At 33.8% G+C, this 25,591-nt stretch overlaps 1 protein-coding gene across 1 annotated transcript; it reads left to right on the top strand.

The window, feature by feature from the left end:
• Positions 1–306: 306 nt before the first annotated feature.
• Positions 307–24,376, top strand: ccl25b (chemokine (C-C motif) ligand 25b). Its single transcript, XM_061976113.2, has 5 exons — positions 307–380; positions 7,815–7,902; positions 22,225–22,342; positions 22,407–22,509; positions 22,592–24,376. Exons 2-5 carry the CDS (start codon positions 7,839–7,841, stop codon positions 22,610–22,612), a joined length of 306 nt encoding a protein of 101 aa, XP_061832097.1. The 5' UTR covers positions 307–380; positions 7,815–7,838; the 3' UTR covers positions 22,613–24,376.
• Positions 24,377–25,591: the final 1,215 nt, after the last annotated feature.

Genomic DNA, 25,591 nt, shown 5'->3' with positions numbered 1-25,591 from the left:
ACAAGCAATTTCTCCTGTCCACACTTAATATTCACATTTAAAACAGTTTGTTTTTCCACACCAAATATTCACATAAATACAAACATACGGTTTCTCTTTTCCACACGTACATGAGTAATAAAAACAACATAAATGTACAGTACAATGTACACTTTGCTCACCTAAAAGCAAACATTGTGCTATAAAAGTCATTGAAATTGCACAACATGTTAAAGTACGCATTTGCAAAACTTGCTGCTTGTTAGGGGGAGGAGGAGCGGCAAATAAAAAAATGTGTGTGTGTCTGTCCATAGTGGGAGGGGGTAATATGTGCACAAAAGGGGTGCAAAGACAACACACTTCAGTTTGTCAGCAGGAGTTGTGGTGAACGTGAGCAGCAGGTAAGTTTCTCTGCATCATTTACAAAATGTTATAGATGACTAATGTGACTAATGATAATAGGACAGACTTCCTAAAATGAAAATGGAGCATAATTGAAGTCAAATGTCTTATCATTGTGCTGTAAAGCAGTGGTCCCCAACCACCGGTCCGGGACGTATTTGCTACCTATTAAATAATTTAATATTTTCTCCGACTTAATTTTCGCCTGTCCCACGAGACACACCGATAAGCTTGTTTCGCATCATAATAATCCCCTCAATCCCCCCCGCCCAAAACGGATTAACTCACTGGAATATAAAGACAATATAACATACATCCATAAACCTGGATGCATATGCAAAAGTGCAATATATTTATCTGTACATTAATCTATTTATTTATATCTGCACCTTATTGCTCTTTTATCCTGCACTACAACGAGCTAATGCAACTAAATTGCGTTCTTATCTGTACGGTAAAGTTCAAATATGAATGACAATAAAAAGGAAGTCTAAGTTTATAGATGTACAATAAAACTCCTCATAGAGATTTTCCATTTGTTATATGTTGCATAACTTTGTGACGTGATGCAATGCACATTAATAAACATATACAATATAAATGTGACCGATTGTAGCCAAAGGCTGATTTCCATCTGCAAACTCATTGCAAAGAAACAAGTCCAGGGCTAATTCAGCGTTATAGTGAGTTGTATTTTTCATGCACTTATTTTTTTGCTGTATTTATCTGGCACGAGTGGAAAGCCGGTCCCTGAAAAGAATAGAATGGAATAGAAAGTACTTTATTGATCCCTGGGGGGAATTCAGCACCACAATTCGCTCACAATAGACAAAAAACACTTAGGTTTTTTTTTTTTACATGTGAATAACATAAATACAGTCTATTATACAGCATTATTCACATGTGAATAACATAAATACAGTCTACTATACAGCATTATTTACATGTGAATAACATAAATACAGTCTATTATACAGCATTATTCACATGTGAATAATATAAATACAGTCTATTATACAGCATTATTCACATGTGAATAATATAAATACAGTCTATTATGCAGCATTATTCACATGTGAATAATATAAATAAAGTCTATTATGCAGCATTATTCACATGTGAATAATATAAATACAGTCTATTATACAGCATTATTCACATGTGAATAATATAAATACAGTCTATTATACAGCATTATTCACATGAGAATAATATAAATACAGTCTATTATACAGCATTATTCACATGTGAATAACATAAATACAGTCTATTATGCAGCATTATTCACATGTGAATAATATAAATACAGTCTATTATACAGCATTATTCACATGTGAATAACATAAATACAGTCTATTATGCAGCATTATTCACATGTGAATAATATAAATACAGTCTATTATGCAGCATTATTCACATGTGAATAATATAAATACAGTCTATTATACAGCATTATTCACATGTGAATAATATAAATACAGTCTATTATACAGCATTATTCACATGTGAATAATATAAATACAGTCTATTATGCAGCATTATTCACATGTGAATAATATAAATACAGTCTATTATACAGCATTATTCACATGTGAATAATATAAATAAAGTCTATTATACAGCATTATTCACATGTGAATAATATAAATACAGTCTATTATACAGCATTATTCACATGTGAATAATATAAATACAGTCTATTATGCAGCTTTATTCACATGTGAATAACATAAATACAGTCTATTATACAGCATTATTCACATGTGAATAATATAAATACAGTCTATTATACAGCATTATTCACATGTGAATAATATAAATACAGTCTATTATACAGCATTATTCACATGTGAATAACATAAATACAGTCTATTATACAGCATTATTCACATGTGAATAATATAAATAGTCTATTATACAGCATTATTCACATGTAAATAACATAAATACAGTCTATTATACAGCATTATTCACATGTGAATAACATAAATACAGTCTATTATACAGCATTATTCACATGTGAATAATATGAATACAGTCTATTATATTCACATGTGAATAACATAAATACAGTCTATTATACAGCATTATTCACATGTGAATAATATAAATACAGTCTATTATACAGCATTATTCACATGTGAATAACATAAATACAGTCTATTATACAGCATTATTCACATGTGAATAATATAAATACAGTCTATTATACAGCATTATTCACATGTGAATAATATAAATACAGTCTATTATACAGCATTATTCACATGTGAATAATATAAATACAGTCTATTATACAGCATTATTCACATGTGAATAATATAAATACAGTCTATTATACAGCATTATTCACATGTGAATAACATAAATACAGTCTATTATACAGCATTATTCACATGTGAATAATATAAATACAGTCTATTATGCAGCATTATTCACATGTGAATAATATAAATAAAGTCTATTATACAGCATTATTCACATGTGAATAACATAAATACAGTCTATTATACAGCATTATTCACACGTGAATAATATAAAGTCTATTATACAGCATTATTCACATGTGAATAACATAAATACAGTCTACTATACAGCATTATTCACATGTGAATAACATAAATACAGTCTATTATACAGCATTATTCACATGTGAATAATATAAAGTCTATTATACAGCATTATTCACATGTGAATAACATAAATACAGTCTACTATACAGCATTATTCACATGTGAATAACATAAATACAGTCTATTATACAGCATTATTCACATGTGAATAATATAAATAGTCTATTATACAGCATTATTCACATGTGAATAACATAAATACAGTCTATTATACAGCATTATTCACATGTGAATAACAGAAATACAGTCTATTATACAGCATTATTCACATATGAATAACAGAAATACAGTCTATTATACAGCATTATTCACATATGAATAATATAAATACAGTCTATTATACAGCATTATTCACATGTGAATAATATAAATAAAGTCTATTATACAGCATTATTCACATGTGAATAACATAAATACAGTCTATTATACAGCATTATTCACATGTGAATAATATAAATACAGTCTATTATACAGCATTATTCACATGTGAATAACATAAATACAGTCTATTATACAGCATTACTCACATGTGAATAACATAAATACAGTCTATTATACAGCATTATTCACATGTGAATAACATAAATACAGTCTATTATACAGCATTATTCACATGTGAATAATATAAATACAGTCTATTATACAGCATTATTCACATGTGAATAACATAAATACAGTCTATTATACAGCATTATTCACATGTGAATAATATAAATACAGTCTATTATGCAGCATTATTCACATGTGAATAATATAAATACAGTCTATTATACAGCATTATTCACATGTGAATAATATAAATACAGTCTATTATACAGCATTATTCACATGTGAATAACATAAATACAGTCTATTATACAGCATTATTCACATGTGAATAATATAAATACAGTCTATTATGCAGAATTATTCACATGTGAATAATATAAATAAAGTCTATTATACAGCATTATTCACATGTGAATAACATAAATACAGTCTATTATACAGCATTATTCACATGTGAATAATATAAATAAAATCTATTATACAGCATTATTCACATGTGAATAACATAAATACAGTCTATTATACAGCATTATTCACATGAGAATAATATAAATACAGTCTATTATACAGCATTATTCACATGTGAATGATATAAATACAGTCTATTATACAGCATTATTCACATGTGAATAATATAAATACAGTCTATTATACAGCATTATTCACATATGAATAATATAAATAAAGTCTATTATACAGCATTATTCACATGTGAATAATATAAATAAAGTCTATTATACAGAATTATTCACATGTGAATAATATAAATAAAGTCTATTATATAGCATTATTCACATGTGAATAACACAAATACAGTCTATTGTACAGCATTATTCACATGTGAATAATATAAATACAGTCTATTATACAGCATTATTCACATGTGAATAATATAAATACAGTCTATTATACAGCATTAGTCACATGTGAATAACATAAATACAGTCTATTATACAGCATTATTCACATGTGAATAATATAAATAAAGTCTATTATACAGCATTATTCACATGTGAATAATATAAATACAGTCTATTATACAGCATTATTCACATGTGAATAACATAAATACAGTCTATTATACAGCATTATTCACATGTGAATAACATAAATACAGTCTATTATACAGCATTATTCACATGTGAATAATATAAATAAAGTCTATTATACAGCATTATTCACATGTGAATAACATAAATACAGTCTATTATACAGCATTATTCACATGTGAATAATATAAATAAAGTCTATTATACAGCATTATTCACATGTGAATAACATAAATACAGTCTACTATACAGCATTATTCACATGTGAATAACATAAATACAGTCTATTATGCAGCATTATTCCCATGTGAATAACATACATAGTCTATTAAACAGCATTATTTACATGTGAACACTATAAATACAGTCTATTATACAGCATTATTCACATGTGAATAACATAAATACAGTCTATTATACAGCATTATTCACATGTGAATAACATAAATACAGTCTATTATACAGCATTATTCACATGTGAATAACATAAATACAGCCTATTATACAGCATTATTCACATGTGAATAATATAAATAAAGTCTATTATACAGCATTATTCACATGTGAATAATATAAATACAGTCTATTATACAGCATTATTCACATGTGAATAACATAAATACAGTCTATTATACAGCATTATTCACATGTGAATAATATAAATACAGTCTATTATACAGCATTATTCACGTGTGAATAACATAAATACAGTCTATTATACAGCATTATTCACATGTGAATAATATAAATACAGTCTATTATACAGCATTATTCACATGTGAATAACATAAATACAGTCTATTATACAGCATTATTCACATGTGAATAATATAAATACAGTCTATTATACAGCATTATTCACATGTGAATAACATAAATACAGTCTACTATACAGCATTATTCACATGTGAATAACAAATACAGTCTATTATACAGCATTATTCACATGTGAATAATATAAATACAGTCTATTATGCAGCATTATTCACATGTGAATAACATAAATACAGTCTATTATACAGCATTATTCACATGTGAATAATAAAAATACAGTCTATTATGCAGCATTATTCACATGTGAATGATATAAATACAGTCTATTATACAGCATTATTCACATGTGAATAATATAAATACAGTCTATTATACAGCATTATTCACATGTGAATAATATAAATACAGTCTATTATACAGCATTATTCACATGTGAATAATATAAATACAGTCTATTATACAGCATTATTCACATGTGAATAATATAAATAAAGTCTATTATACAGCATTATTCACATGTGAATAATATAAATACAGTCTATTATACAGCATTATTCACATGTGAATAACATAAATACAGTCTATTATACAGCATTATTCACATGTGAATAACATAAATACAGTCTATTATACAGCATTATTCACATGTGAATAATATAAATAAAGTCTATTATACAGCATTATTCACATGTGAATAACATAAATACAGTCTACTATACAGCATTATTCACATGTGAATAACATAAATACAGTCTATTATGCAGCATTATTCCCATGTGAATAACATACATAGTCTATTAAACAGCATTATTTACATGTGAACACTATAAATACAGTCTATTATACAGCATTATTCACATGTGAATAACATAAATACAGTCTATTATACAGCATTATTCACATGTGAATAACATAAATACAGTCTATTATACAGCATTATTCACATGTGAATAACATAAATACAGCCTATTATACAGCATTATTCACATGTGAATAATATAAATAAAGTCTATTATACAGCATTATTCACATGTGAATAATATAAATACAGTCTATTATACAGCATTATTCACATGTGAATAACATAAATACAGTCTATTATACAGCATTATTCACATGTGAATAATATAAATACAGTCTATTATACAGCATTATTCACGTGTGAATAACATAAATACAGTCTATTATACAGCATTATTCACATGTGAATAATATAAATACAGTCTATTATACAGCATTATTCACATGTGAATAACATAAATACAGTCTATTATACAGCATTATTCATATGTGAATAATATAAATAGTCTATTATACAGCATTATTCACATGTGAATAATATAAATACAGTCTATTATACAGCATTATTCACATGTGAATAATATAAATAAAGTCTATTATACAGCATTATTCACATGTGAATAACATAAATACAGTCTATTATGCAGCATTATTCACATGTGAATAACATAAATAAAGTCTATTATACAGCATTATTCACATGTGAATAATATAAATAAAGTCTATTATACAGCATTATTCACATGTGAATAATATAAATAAAGTCTATTATACAGCATTATTCACATGTGAATAATATAAATACAGTCTATTATACAGCATTATTCACATGTGAATAATATAAATACAGTCTATTATACAGCATTATTCACATGTGAATAATATAAATACAGTCTATTATACAGCATTATTCACATGTGAATAATATAAATAAAGTCTATTATACAGCATTATTCACATGTGAATAATATAAATAAAGTCTATTATACAGCATTATTCACATGTGAATAATATAAATACAGTCTATTATACAGCATTATTCACATGTGAATAATATAAATAGTCTATTATACAGCATTATTCACATGTAAATAACATAAATACAGTCTATTATACAGCATTATTCACATGTGAATAACATAAATACAGTCTATTATACAGCATTATTCACATGTGAATAATATAAATACAGTCTATTATGCAGCATTATTCACATGTGAATAATATAAATACAGTCTATTATACAGCATTATTCACATGTGAATAACATAAATACAGTCTATTATACCGCATTATTCACATGTGAATAATATAAATACAGTCTATTATACAGCATTATTCACATGTGAATAATATAAATACAGTCTATTATATTCACATGTGAATAACATAAATACAGTCTATTATGCAGCATTATTCACATGTGAATAATATAAATAAAGTCTATTATACAGTATTATTCACATGTGAATAATATAAATCCATTATATATTTACAGTACATGTACAAAAAATGTTGGGGACCACTGCTGTAAAGCAGGAAACATTCCACGGTGATAATTACCACGTCCACTTTGCCAGTTGAGTACAGAAGCCACAGCTGTCTGATGCTCTTTATTTCTGCACAGCCGAGCGTAGCAGCGACAGCCGACATGAAATTCCAAGCTCTTTTGTCCCTGCTGCTCATCATCTGCACCACGCTGTGTGTGGCACAAGGTGGGTACGCCGTGGGTTTGGCTTTTTACGCGCAAAGACAAAGCGAGCGACGCTACGCTGCACTCAACTCTTTGTTCCGCGGCATCGGAAAAGTTGGCAAGTCAGGATAGGTTTGGCACATCATTGTGTCAATTATGGTTTTTTTACACCAAAATTCATCTATTTATTATTCTACTTCGTCTTCTCCATGTTTTGGCGCGCTCTACCTTCCACATTTTTCATCTGATTCAAACCTTTCCAACTTCAAACTGTTCAGCCTATTCGGGAATCGCGGGCATTCCCATGACAAATTCCCAGATTTCCCAGAATTCCAGGTTTTCCGGGACATTTTTCCCATACAAAATGAATTGGCCATTTTTCAAACTTCCACCATTTCCACATTTTTCAACCGATTCAAACCATTAAATCTTCAACATATTCCACTCATTCGGGACATTCAAACTATCATTTTTCAATTTCTTAAAAATTCCAGGAATTCCCAGAATTCCCAGTTTTCCAAACCCTATTTTCACCCTCTTTTCTGTCGATTACTCCTTCCTCATTTTTTAACCCACTTGAACTATTCCACTGTCAAAACATTCCTCTTAATCGGGATTTTTTCGAGTTCAAAAAACAACTTTGTTTTTTGTCCTGGAAAAACTTCCGGTTTTCCTGAAATTTCCCTTCAACAAATAAAATTTTTTTTCCAGGATTTCCAAGAATTTCCTATTTTTGGAGACATTTTCGTCATTCAAGATGAATTTTTCACACTTACACCATTTCCAAATTGTTCAACCGATTCAAACCATTCTACCTTCAACACGCTCCACTCATCCTGGACAATCAAACTATTATTTTTTTCAAAAAAATTCCAGGAATTCCCAGTTTTCCAAACCCTATTTTCACCCTCTTTTCTGTCGATTACTCCTTCCTCATTTTTTAACCCACTTGAACTATTCCACTGTCAAAACATTCCTCTTAATCGGGAATTTTTCCAGTTCAAAAAACAACTTTGTTTTTTGTCCTGGAAAAATTCCCGGTTTTCCTGAAATTTCCCTTCAACAAATAAAAAAAAATTCCAGGATTTCCTAGAATTTCCTATTTTTGGAGACATTTTCGTCATTCAAGATGAATTTTTCACACTTACACCATTTCCAAATTGTTCAACCGATTCAAACCATTCTACCTTCAACACGCTCCACTCATCCTGGACAATCAAACTATTATTTTTTCAAAAAAATTCCAGGAATTCCCAGTTTTCCAAACCCTATTTTCACCCTCTTTTCTGTCGATTACTCCTTCCTCATTTTTTAACCCACTTGAACTATTCCACTGTCAAAACATTCCTCTTAATCGGGAATTTTTCCAGTTCAAAAAAACAACTTTGTTTTTTGTCCTGGAAAAATTCCCGGTTTTCCCGAAATTTCCCTTCAACAAATAAAAAAAAATTCCAGGATTTCCAAGAATTTCCTATTTTTGGAGACATTTTCGTCATTCAAGATGAATTTTTTACACTTCCACCATTTCCAAATTGTTCAACCGATTCAAACCATTCTACCTTCAACACGCTCCACTCATCCTGGACAATCAAACTATTATTTTTTCAAAAAAATTCCAGGAATTCCCAGTTTTTCAAACCCTATTTTCACCCTCTTTTCTGTCGATTACTCCTTCCTCATTTTTTAACCCACTTGAACTATTCCACTGTCAAAACATTCCTCTTAATCGGGAATTTTTCCAGTTCAAAAAAACAACTTTGTTTTTTGTCCTGGAAAAATTCCCGGTTTTCCCGAAATTTCCCTTCAACAAATAAAAACAAATTCCAGGATTTCCAAGAATTTCCTATTTTTGGAGACATTTTCGTCATTCAAGATTAATTTTTCACACTTCCACCATTTCCAAATTGTTCAACCGATTCAAACCATTCTACCTTCAACACGCTCCACTCATCCTGGACAATCAAACTATTATTTTCTTTTAAAAATTCCAGGAATTCCCAGTTTTTCAAACCCAATTTTCACCCTCTTTTCAGTCGACTACTCCTCCCACATTTTTCAAACCACTTCAACCATTCCAACGTCAAAACATTCCTCTTAATTAGGACAAAAAGACAGTGTTCTTTTTTTTAACTGGAAAAATTCCCGATTTTCCCGAAATTCCAGGAATTCCGTAATACCATTTCTCAATTAAAAAATGTTACTACTTCAACATTTCTTGACCCTTTTGAAAAATTCCAACACCAACTCATTCACAACATTCAGGTTTTTTACCATTTTTGGAAAAATTCCCTCTTTTCCCGGAATTCCCAAATTTTTATGAAATTCCTATTGAAATGAATGGAACATTTTTCAAAGTTCCACAACTCCTACATTTTTCATCTAATTCAAACCGTTTCAACTTCAAAATATTCAGCCTGTTCAGGAATTGTGTGCTCTCCTTCAACAAATCTAAAAAAATTCTGGGATTTCCTAGAATTCCCTGTTTTAGAGACATTTTCCTCATTCAAAATGAGTTGGCCATTTTTCACACTTCCACCATTTCCAAATTGTTCAACCGATTCAAACCATTCTACCTTCAACACGCTCCACTCATCCTGGACAATCAAACTATTATTTTTTCAAAAAAATTCCAGGAATTCCCAGTTTTCCAAACCCAATTTTCACCTTCTTTTCAGTCGACTACTCCTCCCACATTTTTCAAACCACTTCAACCATTCCAACGTCAAAACATTCCTCTTAATTAGGACAAAAAAACAGTGTTCTTTTTTTTAACTGGAAAAATTCCCGATTTTCCCGAAATTCCAGGAATTCCGTAATACCATTTCTCAATTAAAAAATTTTGCTACTTCAACATTTCTCGACCCTTATGAAAAATTCCAACACCAACTCATTCACAACATTCAGGTTTTTTACCATTTTCGGAAAAATTCCCTCTTTTCCCGGAATTTCCAAATTTTTATGAAATTCCCATTGAAATGAATGGAACATTTTTCAAAGTTCCACAACTCCTAAATTTTTCATCTAATTCAAACCGTTTCAATTTCAAAATATTTAGCCTGTTCAGGAATTGTGTGCTCTCCTTCAACAATTCAAAAAAAATTCCCGGATTTCCCAGAATTCCCAGTTTTCCAAACCCAATTTTCACCCTTTTTACTGTCGATTACTCCTTCTACATTTTTCAACACAAAACATTCCTCTTAATCGGGAATTTGTTTAGTTAAAAAAACAACATTGTTTTTTGTCCTGGAAAAATTCCCGGTTTTCCCGAAATTCCAGGAATTTCGTAATACCATTTCTCAATTAAAAAATATTACTACTTCAACATTTTTCGACCCTTTTGAAAAATTCCAACACTCATTCACATCATTCAAGTTTTTTTTACCATTTTCAAAAAAATTCCCTCTTTTCCCGGAATTTCCACATTTTTATGAAATTCCCAATGAAAGGAATGGAACATTTTTCAAAGTTCCACAACTCCTAAATGTTTCATCTAATTCAAACCATTTCAACTTCAAAATATTCAGCCTGTTCAGGAATTGTATGCTCTCCTTCAACAAATCTAAAAAAATTCCGGGATTTCCTAGAATTCCCTGTTTCAGAGACATTTTCCTCATTCAAAATGAATTGGCCATTTTTCACACTTCCACCATTCCACTCATCCTGGACATTTAAACTATTATTTTTACACTTTCCAAAAATTTCCAGGAATTCCCAGTTTTCCAAACCATATTTTCACCCTTTTTTCTGTCAACTACTCCTCCCACATTTTTCAACCCACTTCAACCATCACAACATTCCTCTGAATTAGGACAAAAAACGTTTTTTGTTTTAAACTGGGAAAATTCCCGTTTTTCCCGAACTTCCAGGAATTCCGTGATACCATTTCTCAACTAAAAATTTTACAACTTCAACATTTTTTCACCGTTTTGAAAAATTCCAACACTGACTCATTCAAAACATTCAAGTTTGTTACTATTTTCAAAAAAATTCCCTCTTTTCCCGGAATTCCCTCATTTTTATGAAATTCCCATTGAAATGAATGAAACATTTTTCAAAGTTCCATAACTCCTACATTTTTCATCTAATTCAAATCTTTTCAACTTCAAAATATTCAGCCTGTTCAGGAATTGTGTGCTCTCCTTCAACAATTCAAAAAAAATTCCCGGATTTCCCAGAATTCCCTGTTTCAGAGACATTTTTCTCATTCAAAATGAATTGGCCATTTTTCACACTTCCACCATTCCAGTCATCCTGGACATTTAAACTATTATTTTTACACTTTCCAAAAAATTCCAGGAATTCCCAGTTTTCCAAACCATATTTTCACCCTTTTTTCTGTCAACTACTCCTCCCACATTTTTCAACCCACTTCAACCGTCACAACATTCCTCTGAATTAGGACAAAAAACTTTTTTTGTTTTAAACTGGGAAAATTCCCGTTTTTCCCGAACTTCCAGGAATTCCGTGATACCATTTCTCAACTAAAAATTTTACAACTTCAACATTTTTTCACCGTTTTGAAAAATTCCAACACTGACTCATTCAAAACATTCAAGTTTGTTACTATTTTCAAAAAAATTCCCTCTTTTCCCGGAATTCCCTCATTTTTATGAAATTCCCATTGAAATGAATGAAACATTTTTCAAAGTTCCATAACTCCTACATTTTTCATCTAATTCAAATCTTTTCAACTTCAAAATATTCAGCCTGTTCAGGAATTGTGTGCTCTCCTTCAACAATTCAAAAAAAATTCCCGGATTTCCCAGAATTCCCTGTTTCAGAGACATTTTTCTCATTCAAAATGAATTGGCCATTTTTCACACTTCCACCATTCCAGTCATCCTGGACATTTAAACTATTATTTTTACACTTTCCAAAAAATTCCAGGAATTCCCAGTTTTCCAAACCATATTTTCACCCTTTTTTCTGTCAACTACTCCTCCCACATTTTTCAACCCACTTCAACCGTCACAACATTCCTCTGAATTAGGACAAAAAACTTTTTTTGTTTTAAACTGGGAAAATTCCCGTTTTTCCCGAACTTCCAGGAATTCCGTGATACCATTTCTCAACTAAAAATTTTACAACTTCAACATTTTTTCACCGTTTTGAAAAATTCCAACACTGACTCATTCAAAACATTCAAGTTTGTTACTATTTTCAAAAAAATTCCCTCTTTTCCCGGAATTCCCTCATTTTTATGAAATTCCCATTGAAATGAATGAAACATTTTTCAAAGTTCCATAACTCCTACATTTTTCATCTAATTCAAATCTTTTCAACTTCAAAATATTGAGCCTGTTCAGGAATTGTGTGCTCTCTTTCAACAATTTAAAAACAAATTCCCGGATTTCCCAGAATTCCCAGTTTTCCAAACCCTATTTTCACCCTTTTTTCTGTCGACTACTCCTCCCACATTTTTCAACCTACTTGAACTATTCCACTGTCAAAACATTCCTCGTAATCGGGAAAAAGGAACAACTTCTTTTTTTGTCCTGGAAAAATTCCCGGTTTTCCTGAAATTCCAGGAAATTCATAATACTATTTCTCAATTTAAATATGTTACTACTTCAACATTTCTCGACCCTTTTGAAAAATTCCAACACCGACCACAAAGAAACCATGCGACATGGTTTAACTCGTAAGTTTTTTACCATTTCCAAGAAATTCCCTTTTTTCCTGGAACTCCATAACACAATTTCTCAATTAAAAAATGTTACTACTTTTTGTTACTACTATCGTTTTGAAAAATCCCAACACCAACCATTCAGAACATTCAAGTTTGTTTTTTTTACAATTTTCAAAAAAAAATCCCTCTTTTCTCGGAATTCCCAATTTTTTATGAAATTCCCATTGAAATCAATGGAACATTTTTCAAAGTTCCACAATTCCCACATTTTTCATCTAATTCAAACCGTTTCAACTTCAAAATATTTAGCCTGTTCAACAATTCTAAAAAGAATTTCCCAGAATTCCATTTCTCGACCCTTTTGAAAAATTCCAACACTCATTCACAACATTCAAGTTTTCTACCATTTTCAAAAAAATTCCCTCTTTTCCCGGAATTCCCAAATTTTTATGAAATTCCCATTGAAAGGAATGGAACTTTTTTTTCCCCTGGAACTCCATAATACCATTTCTCAATTAAAAATGTTACTACTTTTTGTTACTACTACCGTTTTGAAAAATCCCAACACCAACCATTCAGAACATTCAAGTTTTTTTTTTTTACCATTTTCAAAAAAAAAATCCCTCTTTTCTCGGAATTCCCAATTTTTTATGAAATTCCAATTGAAATCAATGGAACATTTTTCAAAGTTCCACAATTCCCACATTTTTCATCTAATTCAAACCGTTTCAACTTCAAAATATTCAGCCTGTTCAACAATTCTAAAAAGAATTTCCCAGAATTCCAGGTTTTCCGGGCCATTTTCCCCATTCAAAATGAATTGGCCATTTTTCACACTTCCACCATTTCCACATTTTTCAACCTATTCAAACCATTCCCCCTTCAACAGATTCCTCTGATTCTGGACATTCAAACTATACACTTTCCCAAGTTCCAAACCAAATTCTGGTTTTCCTGGAAATTCAAACTCTTCGACATTCAATCTATTCTTACATTCATACAACATTCTGTCAGCATTTCAGTTCAACTTCAGCATGGGAGCATTCACACGCACTTCCTCCAGGAATTGCCTCATCGAGTTATCTGTGTTGTTGTTTTTCAAACACTTACTTCTCCGTGGACAAAATAACGGCGTCCAAGGCAGCGACCGTCTGTTTTTCATCATCCACATTCCTTCTTTGATTTCAGTCTCTAATGGGGAGAAGGGGGTTGATTAGTGACAGAGTAAATAAAGAGCTCAGCCTTTGCCAACATAACCATAAATATGACCGACTCATCTGAAACTGTTTCTCTTTCACTCTTCCTAAACCATGTCACATGACATCATTGTCCAGATAGATAGACCCTAACACCAACTCAACTACATCCTTATCTGTAAACCCTTACCTTCTGGGTAAACAAAACCCCAAACCACCTAATCTGAACCCCAACCCTAAACTTTGATTGATTGATTGATTGAAACTTTATTAGTAGATTGTACAGTACAATTGACCACTAAATGGTAACACCCCAATACGTTTTTCAACTTGTCCACATTCCCATCACAAACTACAATCCCAACCCTAAACCCAACCCAAACCTCACCACTAAAACTCCAGTCAACACAATTATTTGGTTCCAGGCCTGACTGTAGTAAATTAATTTCCACATAGTAGAAATGATTCATCCAATAAGATAATAGCTAGAGCGATATAGGTACCCACGATGTCCGTCAGGACTACCAGGTACCGAAGATAATAGCTACAGCGATATAGGTAGCCACGATGTCCGTCAGGACTACCAGGTACCGAAGATAATAGCTACAGCGATATAGGTAGCCACGATGTCCGTCAGGACTACCAGGTACCGAAGATAATAGCTAGAGCAATATAGGTACCCACGATGTCCGTCAGGACTACCAGGTACCGAAGATAATAGCTAGAGCGATATAGGTACCCACGATGTCCGTCAGGACTACCAGGTGCCGAAGATAATAGCTAGAGCGATATAGGTACCCACGATGTCCGTCAGGACTACCAAGTACCGAAGATAATAGCTAGAGCGATATAGGTACCCACGATGTTCGTCAGGACTACCAGGTACTGAAGATAATAACTAGAGCGATATAGGTAGCCACGATGTCCGTCAGGACTACCAGGTACCGAAGATAATAGCTAGAGCGATATAGGTACTCACGATGTCCGTCAGGACTACCATGTACCGAAGATAATAGCTAGAGCGATATAGGTACCCACGATGTCCGTCAGGACTACCAGGTACCGAAGATAATAGCTAGAGCAATATAGGTACCCACGATGTCCGTCAAGACTACCAGGTACCGAAGATAATAGCTACAGCGATATAGGTAGCCACAATGTCCGTCAGGACTACCAGGTACCGAAGATAATAGCTAGAGCGATATAGGTACCCACGATGTCCGTCAGGACTACCAGGTACCGAAGATAATAGCTAGAGCAATATAGGTACCCACGATGTCCATCAAGACTACCACGTACCGAAGATAATAGCTAGAGCAATATAGGTACCCACGATGTCCGTCAAGACTACCAGGTACCAAAGATAATAGCTACAGCGATATAGGTAGCCACGATGTCCGTCAGGACTACCAGGTACAGAAGATAATAGCTAGAGCGATATAGGTACCCACGATGTCCGTCAGGACTACCAGGTACCGAAGATAATAGCTAGAGCGATATAGGTACCCACGATGTCCGTCAGGACTACCAGGTGCCGAAGATAATAGCTAGAGCGATATAGGTACCCACGATGTCCGTCAGGACTACCAGGTAACGAAGATAATAGCTAGAGCGATATATGTACCCACGATGTCCGTCAGGACTACCAGGTAACGAAGATAATAGCTAGAGCAATATAGGTACCCACGATGTCCGTCAGGACTACCAGGTACCGAAGATAATAGCTAGAGCGATATATGTACCCACGATGTCCGTCAGGACTACCAGGTACCGAAGATAATAGCTAGAACAATATAGGTACCCAAGATGTCCGTCAGGACTACCAGGTACCGAAGATAATAGCTAGAACAATATAGGTACCTAAGATGTCCGTCAGGACTACCAGGTACCGAAGATAATAGCTAGAGCAATATAGGTACCCACGATGTCCATCAAGACTACCACGTACCGAAGATAATAGCTAGAGCAATATAGGTACCCACGATGTCCGTCAAGACTACCAGGTACCAAAGATAATAGCTACAGCGATATAGGTAGCCACGATGTCCGTCAGGACTACCAGGTACTGAAGATAATAGCTAGAGCGATATAGGTACCCACGATGTTCGTCAGGACTACCAGGTACCGAAGATAATAGCTAGAGCGATATATGTACCCACGATGTCCGTCAGGACTACCAGGTACCGAAGATAATAGCTAGAGCGATATAGGTACCCACGATGTCCGTCAGGACTACCAGGTACCGAAGATAATAGCTAGAGCGATATAGGTACCCACGATGTTCGTCAGGACTACCAGGTACCGAAGATAATAGCTAGAACAATATAGGTACCCACGATGTCCGTCAGGACTACCAGGTACCGAAGATAATAGCTACAGTGATATAGGTAGCCACGATGTCCGTCAGGACTACCAGGTACCGAAGATAATAGCTACAGCGATATAGGTACCCACGATGTCCGTCAGGACTACCAGGTACCGAAGATAATAGCTAGAGCGATATAGGTACCCACGATGTCCGTAAGGAATACCAGGTGCCGAAGATAATAGCTAGAGCGATATAGGTACCCAGGATGTCCGTCAGGACTACCAGGTACCGAAGATAATAGCTACAGCGATATAGGTACCCACGATGTCCGTCAGGACTACCAGGTACCAAAGATAATAGCTACAGCGATATAGGTAGCCACGATGTCCGTCAGGACTACCAGGTACCGAAGATAATAGCTAGAGCGATATAGGTACCCACGATGTCCGTCAGGACTACCAGGTACCGAAGATAATAGCTAGAACAATATAGGTACCCACGATGTCCGTCAGGACTACCAGGTACCGAAGATAATAGCTAGAACAATATAGGTACCCACGATGTCCGTCAGGACTACCAGGTACCGAAGATAATAGCTAGAGCGATATAGGTACCCACGATGTCCGTCAGGACTACCAGGTACCGAAGATAATAGCTAGAGCGATATAGGTACCCACGATGTCCGTAAGGAATACCAGGTGCCGAAGATAATAGCTAGAGCGATATAGGTACCCAGGATGTCCGTCAGGACTACCAGGTACCGAAGATAATAGCTACAGCGATATAGGTAGCCACGATGTCCGTCAGGACTACCAGGTACCGAAGATAATAGCTAGAGCGATATAGGTACCCACGATGTCCGTCAGGACTACCAGGTACCAAAGATAATAGCTAGAGCGATATAGGTACCCACGATGTCCGTCAGGACTACCATGTACCGAAGATAATAGCTAGAGCGATATAGGTACCCACGATGTCCGTCACGACTACCAGGTACCGACTCCCGTGAAATCAAACAGAGCCATATTTCGATACCTTTGTCTACACCAACAAATACTGCATTTTGGTATTTCTTCTTACCCAGTCATGTGCTAGCTCCTTTAACATTAGCATGCTAGCATGCTAACATTAGCACTAGACAGTTTCCAGCCAACATTACACTTTTTTGTGTGTAATTCCGCAGCCATACACCTTAGAGTCATCACTTGGAACGTGACACATGTTAGCCGTTAGCATGCTAGTGCTAACTTTTTTTTTTGCTACTTTTACGCTTTTTTTGTCTAATTCCGCAGCCATACACCTTACAGTCATATAACTTGGTATGTGACATTTGATAGCTGTTAGCGTGCTAATGTTAGCATGCTAGTGCTAACTTTGTTTTGCTATTTTTACACTTTTTTTGTCTAATTCCGCAGCCATACACCTTACAGTCATATAACTTGGTATTTGAAACATGCTAACCGTATGCATGTTTACGTTAGCATGCTAGCTTTATCTGCTAATTTTGCAACCGTTTCCCTTAGTCATATAGCTTGGTATGTGACACTTGTTGAACTGCTAACTCAAAAGTAACTTTTTGAGCTACTTTTGCTACCGTTTAGCCCAGAGTCATATAACTTGGGATGTGACACTTGTTTACTGTTAGCGTGCTAACATTAGCATGCTAGTGCTAACGTTTTTGTTGCTGCTACTTTTACGCTTTTTTTGTCTAATTTCGCAGCCATACACCTTACAGTCATATAACTTGGTATTTGAAAGATGCTAACCGCATGCGTGTTTATGGTAGCATGCTAGCTTTTTCAGCTAATTTTGCAACCGTTTACCTTATAGAGTCATATAACTTGGTAAAAGTAACTTTTTGAGCTACTTTTGCTACCGTTTAGCCCAGTCATATAACTTGATATGTGACATTTGATAACTGTTAGCATGCAAACGATAGCATGCTAGAAAGCTAACTTAGGCTTGCTAACTTTTTCATCTAATTTTACACTTTTTTTTTTTCAATTTCTGCAGCCATACACCTTGCAGTCATATAACTTGGAATGTGACACTTGTTAACTGTTAGCGTGCTAACGTTAGCATGCTTGTGCTAACTTTGTTTTGCTACTTTTACGCTTTTTTTTTGTCTAATTCTGCAGCCATACACCTTACAGTCATATAACTTGGTATTTGAAACATGCTAACCGTATGCATGTTTACGTTAGCATGCTAGCTTTTTCAGCTAATTTTGCAACTGTTTACCTTAGACTCAAATAACTTGGTATGTGACACTTGTTAACTGTTAGCGTGCTAACTATAGCATGCTAGTGCTAACTTTTTTTGTGCTACTTTTAAGCTTTTTTTGTCTAATTCCGCAGCCATACATCTTACAGTCATATAACTTGGTATTTGAAACATGCTAAACGTATGCATGTTTACGTTAGCATGCTAGCTTTTTCAGCTAATTTTGCAACTGTTTACCTTAGAGTCATATAACTTGGTATGTGACACTTGTTAGCTGTTAGCATGCAAACGATAGCATGCTAGCAAGCTAACTTAGGCTTGCTAACTTTTTCATCTAATTTTGCACTTTATTTTCAATTTCTGCAGCCTTTGAGTCGCATAACTTGGTATTTGAAACATGCTGACTGTTACCATGCTATCGTTAGCACACATGCTAAGTGTTAGCATTTTTATGTAAACATGCTACTGATTTAGGCTAGCTCTGATTCCAGTCTCTAATGTGTAGAAGGGCGTTGATTAGTGACAGAGTGTATAGTTATGATTGTAAATGTGATATCTATAGATAAAGAGGTCGGCCTTTGCCAACATAACCATAAATAGGACCAACGTCAGCAACTGTGATGTCGAGTCCGGTTGCAAAGCTGGCACCGTCTCAAACACTTGGCCGGAATACAAGCAGTCAAGCACTCTTGGTAATGTTACAATTTCCATTGCCATTTAGGGACGGTACCTTTCACATGTGAACTAATACAATACCAATTCCTTGTACCTGGGAATCAACCGTAACAATTTCCAGTACGTTTGTGTGTTTTGATAATGACACATGTTGTGCAGTTGTCATATCTTGTTTTCTTACACTTCTCACTTGCAAGCGTTATATAGTAGACATTTGCATGCAGATGGATATCAGTAAAAGTACATTTTTACAGACTTCTTTGGCGTACCACTAGATGGAGCTCGCGTACCACAGTTTGAGAATCCCTGGTATAGATATTGTGTTTCCCTAGTCAGTGAGTAGTCTTTGCCATGAGGTTGAAAGAGCCAGTTGTGTCTTGCTGAGTCCCACAAAGTGTTCATACTGTAAGTATTGTACTTATTACACACCAGCCGTATGATTGCAACATGCATTTTAGTAGTTTTTTTTAGCCACAAATTTAAAAGTGTTAAAATCGTCATGTAAAACCTCTAATGCTAATCAGTAGCATGTCTATGGCAAATGCTTTTGAAAAGAAAAACTGCAAAATATATATATATATATATATATATATATATATATATATATATATATATATATATATATATATATATATATATATATATATATATACCTTCTGATTTCAATGCATTTTCTTAATTTCAATACTATTTACACTGTAGATTGTCACTGAAGGCATCAAAAATATGACACCTGTGAAGTGAAAACCATTTCAGGTGACTACCTCTTGAAGCTCATGGAGAGAATGCCCAGAGTGTGCAAAGCAGCAATCAGAGCAAAGGGTGGCTATTTTGAAGAAACTAGAATATAAAACATGTTTTCAGTTATTTCCCCTTTTTTTGTTAAGTACATAACTCCACACGTGTTCATTCAAAGTTTTGATGTGACAATCTACAATGTAAATACTCATGAAAATAAAGACAACGCATTGAATGAGGTGTGTCCAAACTTTTGGCCTGTACTGTGTATATATATATATATATATATATATATATATATATATATATATATATATATATATATATATATATATATCTGCGATGAGGTGGCGACTTGTCCAGGGTGTAACCCGCCTTCCGCCCGATTGTAGCTGAGATAGGCTCCAGCGCCCCCCGCGACCCCAAAGGGAATAAGCGGTAGAAATGGATGGATGGATATATATATATATATATATATATATATATACATAAATATATAATATTATATATATACAATATATTGTATATGAATATATATATATATATATATATATTATATAAAATATTATATATATAAAATAAATACAAAATACCATGTATATAAAATAGTATATATATATATATATATATATATACATAAATATATAATATTATATATATACAATATATTGTATATGAATATATATATATATATATATTATATAATATATTATATATATATAAAATAAATACAAAATACCATGTATATAAAATAGTATATATATATGTAACATGCATATATATATATGTAAATAATATATATACAATATATTGTATATGAATATATATATATATTATATAAAATATTATATATATAAAATAAATACAAAATACCTTGTATATAAAATATTATAGATATAAAATATTATATATATGTAATATGTATACATATATATATAATATATGTAAATGTATATGTGAATGTGTATTATTTATATATGTGTGTGTTTTTGTATATATATATATACATATATATATATATACACACAAATATATATATATATATATATACACACACACACACACAAATATATATATATATATATATATATTTATATATATTAAAATTTAAATACAAAAATGTATTTTAAAAAAAAGTATATACGGTATATATATATATATATATATATATATATATATATATATATATATATATATATGTGTATATATACTTTTTTTGTGGAAAATAATTAATTGATTTAGAATCGGAATAAATAAAAATTGCGATTTGGATGTAAATTAATTTTTTTAGTACCTTTTAATATAGAAGCTTAATTTAAGACAAAAATATGAACGTTGAATGAAGCCAAAAACTTTTAAAGCGAAATACGGCGAGGGACGACTCTATCCCTACTTGTAACCCTAATCCTATACTAAACCCAAAGCTTATTTCTAACGCTTAAAGTTCAACAATACAAAATAGAAAATCCTACTCACAGTGGGGAGTGTGTTTTTTTTGTGTGTGGATGTTTTTATGAGCGTATCGCTGCTACTCGTGGTCTCTGATGAGCTCGTGCGACCTGACCTTGACCGCAGGTTCCTACGGCAACTGCTGCCTGGGCCACGTAAAGAGGATGAGAGCCAACGCCATCGACAACATCGAGAGCTACAGGATACAGGAAACAGATGGAGACTGCAACATCAGAGCTGTCGTGTGAGTCTTCAAATCTCTTTTGTTTTTTTTTGGAAAAGCCAGTGACCGTGAGTGATGTGTGCAGCTTCACCATGAAGAGCACGCCCACCCGTAAAAAACAGCGCACCGTCTGCGCCGACCCGGACAAGAAATGGGTGAAGAAGCTGAAGGAGGCTGTGGACGCCAGAGTAAATATTAGTAAACATTCCACAATATCTGACTTTGGATTAAAAATACCCAACTTTTTTTTTTTCGTTTTCTTCCCACTAGGAGAAAATCAGCAGGAGATAAACATGAAACATCATAAATCTCCCAGCACGCCTGTAAATGTGCTATTTCCTGTCACTGACAAAAGAATGTAAGTTAGATCGGGACACGTCTTCTATTTTGGGAACTACATTGGAACTTTTGTTTTATTTCCTGTGTGGAGCCCTGCAAGAAATGAGCCAATATTGGACAGCTTTGGACTGTACAGCCCACAAATATTCATATCATTCATATTCATATGTTCATCCTATAAACACAGTTGCACTCGGAATCAACAATGAGCACATTTGAGCTGGAAAAGACACAAAAAAGTAAATTTTTTCCGCATATTTTCTGACACAAAAGGTTCTACAGTCGAGACGGGATTCATATACGTATATCCCCCATTCCTGGGTGGATCTCGCATGAGAGGAAGAAGGGGGTTAATCATTTTGCAATGCACTGTGAAGCCTGCAAGAAATGAGCCAATATTGGACAGCTTTGAACTGTAGAGCCCTCAAATATTCATATAATTAACATTCATATATTCATCCTATAAACATAGTTTCACTAGGAATCAACAATGAGCACATTTGAGCTGGAAAAGACACAAAAAAGTACATTTTTCCCGCATATTTTCTGACACAAAAGGTTCTACAGTTGAGACGGGATTCATATATATCCCCCATTCCTGGGTGGATCTCGCATGAGAGGAAGGAGGGGGTTAATCATTTTGCAATGCACTGTGAAGCCTGCAAGAAATGAGCCAATATTGGACAGCTTTGAACTGTAGAGCCCTCAAATATTCATATAATTAACATTCATATATTCATCCTATAAACATATTTTCACTAGGAATCAACAATGAGCACATTTGAGCTGGAAAAGACACAAAAAAAGTCTTTTTTTTTCTCCTCATATTTTCTGACACAAAAGGTTCTACAGTCATATACCATGGGGCCAAAGAAAGTTGCGAGTGCCAGCACTTTGATAAAGAAAGGGAGAAATACTATCAAATGTCTTTTCTCTTCCTTTCTCTGTGCTCATCAAAGTCTTCTCCAACAAGTGAAGTGAAGTGAATTATATTTATATAGCACTTTTCTCTAGTGATTCAAAGTGCTTTTACATAGTGACACCCAATATCTAAGTTACATTTAAACCAGTGTGGGTGGCACTGGGAGAAAGGTGGGTAAAGTGTCTTGCCCAAGGACACAACGACAGTGACCAGCATGGCGGGAGCGGGAATCGAACCTGGAACCCTCAAGTAGCAGGCACGGCCACTCTACCAACCGAAATTGGAATTGCCACAAAACGCACTTCAAAGATATTCAACACTCTACTGCCATCTGGCAGCTAAAGTGGATCGCGCACCCCCCACCGATTTCGTCACGTTTCATGTGTCAGGTAAACCGCCACGAATCCCCTTTCCGACTGTGGATCACAGGTGTCAAACTCCTGGCCTGGAAATAATGTGCGTCAATAAAGTACTTTTTTCGTTCTTTTTTACGTTTTGACACAGAAACAACAAATGTTGCATTGAAATTGTATCATTCGGAGTCAAATAAGACTGAAAATAATCCAGAGAGTCAAAGAAATGTGCCCTCGTATTGCGTGCATATAAATGTTACGTTCTTAATTGTACTCAAGAGCACAAAATGTTGTGTAATGGTAGACTGCAAAAAGTCAGTGTTCAAAAACAAGAAAGAAAAATACAAAAATTAAAGGTATTTTATTTGAACTAAGCAAAATTATCTGCCAATAGAACAAGAAAATTTGGCTTGTCAAGACTTTCCAAAACAAGTAAAATTAACTAACCTCAATGAAGCCAAAAATACCTTAAAATAAGTATATTCTCACTAATAACAAGTGTACTACTATATGAGTACCGGTACGTATTTTCTATTGTTTCATTGAAAATAAAACAGCAAAGTCCATTTGGCTGTCATCTGTTTTAATTATGAGACACAATTGTGTCAAAGTCATGATTTTTTTTTTTTCATGCTTGAAATAGGAAATTATTACTTTAAAAAAGTAGTTTTATACTTGTGAGTGTTGATGACACAGCTTTGCAACAGTTGATATTCTAGTTTCAAGCATGTTTTACTCAATATAGGTCATCAAATCTCAGCAACAAGCTGTAATATCTTACTGAGATCATTTAGGACCAAAACCCTTAAAACAAGTAAAACACTCTAACATAAAATCTTATGTATGGCCGCGCAAGTCCCGGCCGGGATGCTCAAAATGTCCATAACACACCCAGCTGAGTCCCACAAGGGGATAAAAGTCGGAAAAGTCGGCAAAAGTCCCAAAAATGTTCAAAATACCTACCCGGGGTTCGAGTCCCACAAGTCCCGCTGGCGGCCAGGATGCCCGAAATGTCCAAAACGCGCCCAGCAAAGTCCCATGGGAAGGGGGGAAGAAAAGTGAGATAAGTCGGTAAAATGTTCAAAAATCATGTGGGACTCGAACCTGGGTAGGTATTTTGAAAATTTTGGGGACTTTTGCCGACTTTTCCAAATTGTATCCCCCCTCCCCGTGGGCCTTGGCTGGGTGTCTTATGGACATTTTGGGCATCCCGGCCGGCTTGTGGGACTCGAACCTGGGTACACTGCAAAAACTGAAATCTAAGTAAGATGAAATATCTCAAATAAGGGTAATATTTGCTTATTTTCTGTCTGATAAGATCGTTCTTCTCACTAAGCAGATTTTATGTTAGGGTGTTTTACCGTATTTTCCGCACTATAAGGCGCACCTAAAAACCTCCAATTTTCTCAAAAGCTGACAGTGCGCCTTATAATCCGGTGCGCCTTATATATGGACCAATATTGAGCCACAACAGGTCTCGCAACCCCAGCCTCTACTGTAGCGTCTATTCTATGCGCCTTATAATGCGGTGCGCCTTATAATGCGGTGCGCCTTATATATGAACAAAGTTTTAAAATAGGCCATTCATTGAAGGTGCGCCTTATAATCCGGTGCGCCTTATATATGGACCAATATTGAGCCACAACAGGTCTCGCA

Source organism: Nerophis lumbriciformis, linkage group LG14, assembly GCF_033978685.3.
Source record: "Nerophis lumbriciformis linkage group LG14, RoL_Nlum_v2.1, whole genome shotgun sequence".
In the NCBI taxonomy this organism is placed as follows: Eukaryota; Metazoa; Chordata; class Actinopteri; order Syngnathiformes; family Syngnathidae; genus Nerophis; species Nerophis lumbriciformis.
Note: the sequence above shows the minus strand (reverse complement) of the source record. Positions and strands in the feature narration are given on the sequence as shown.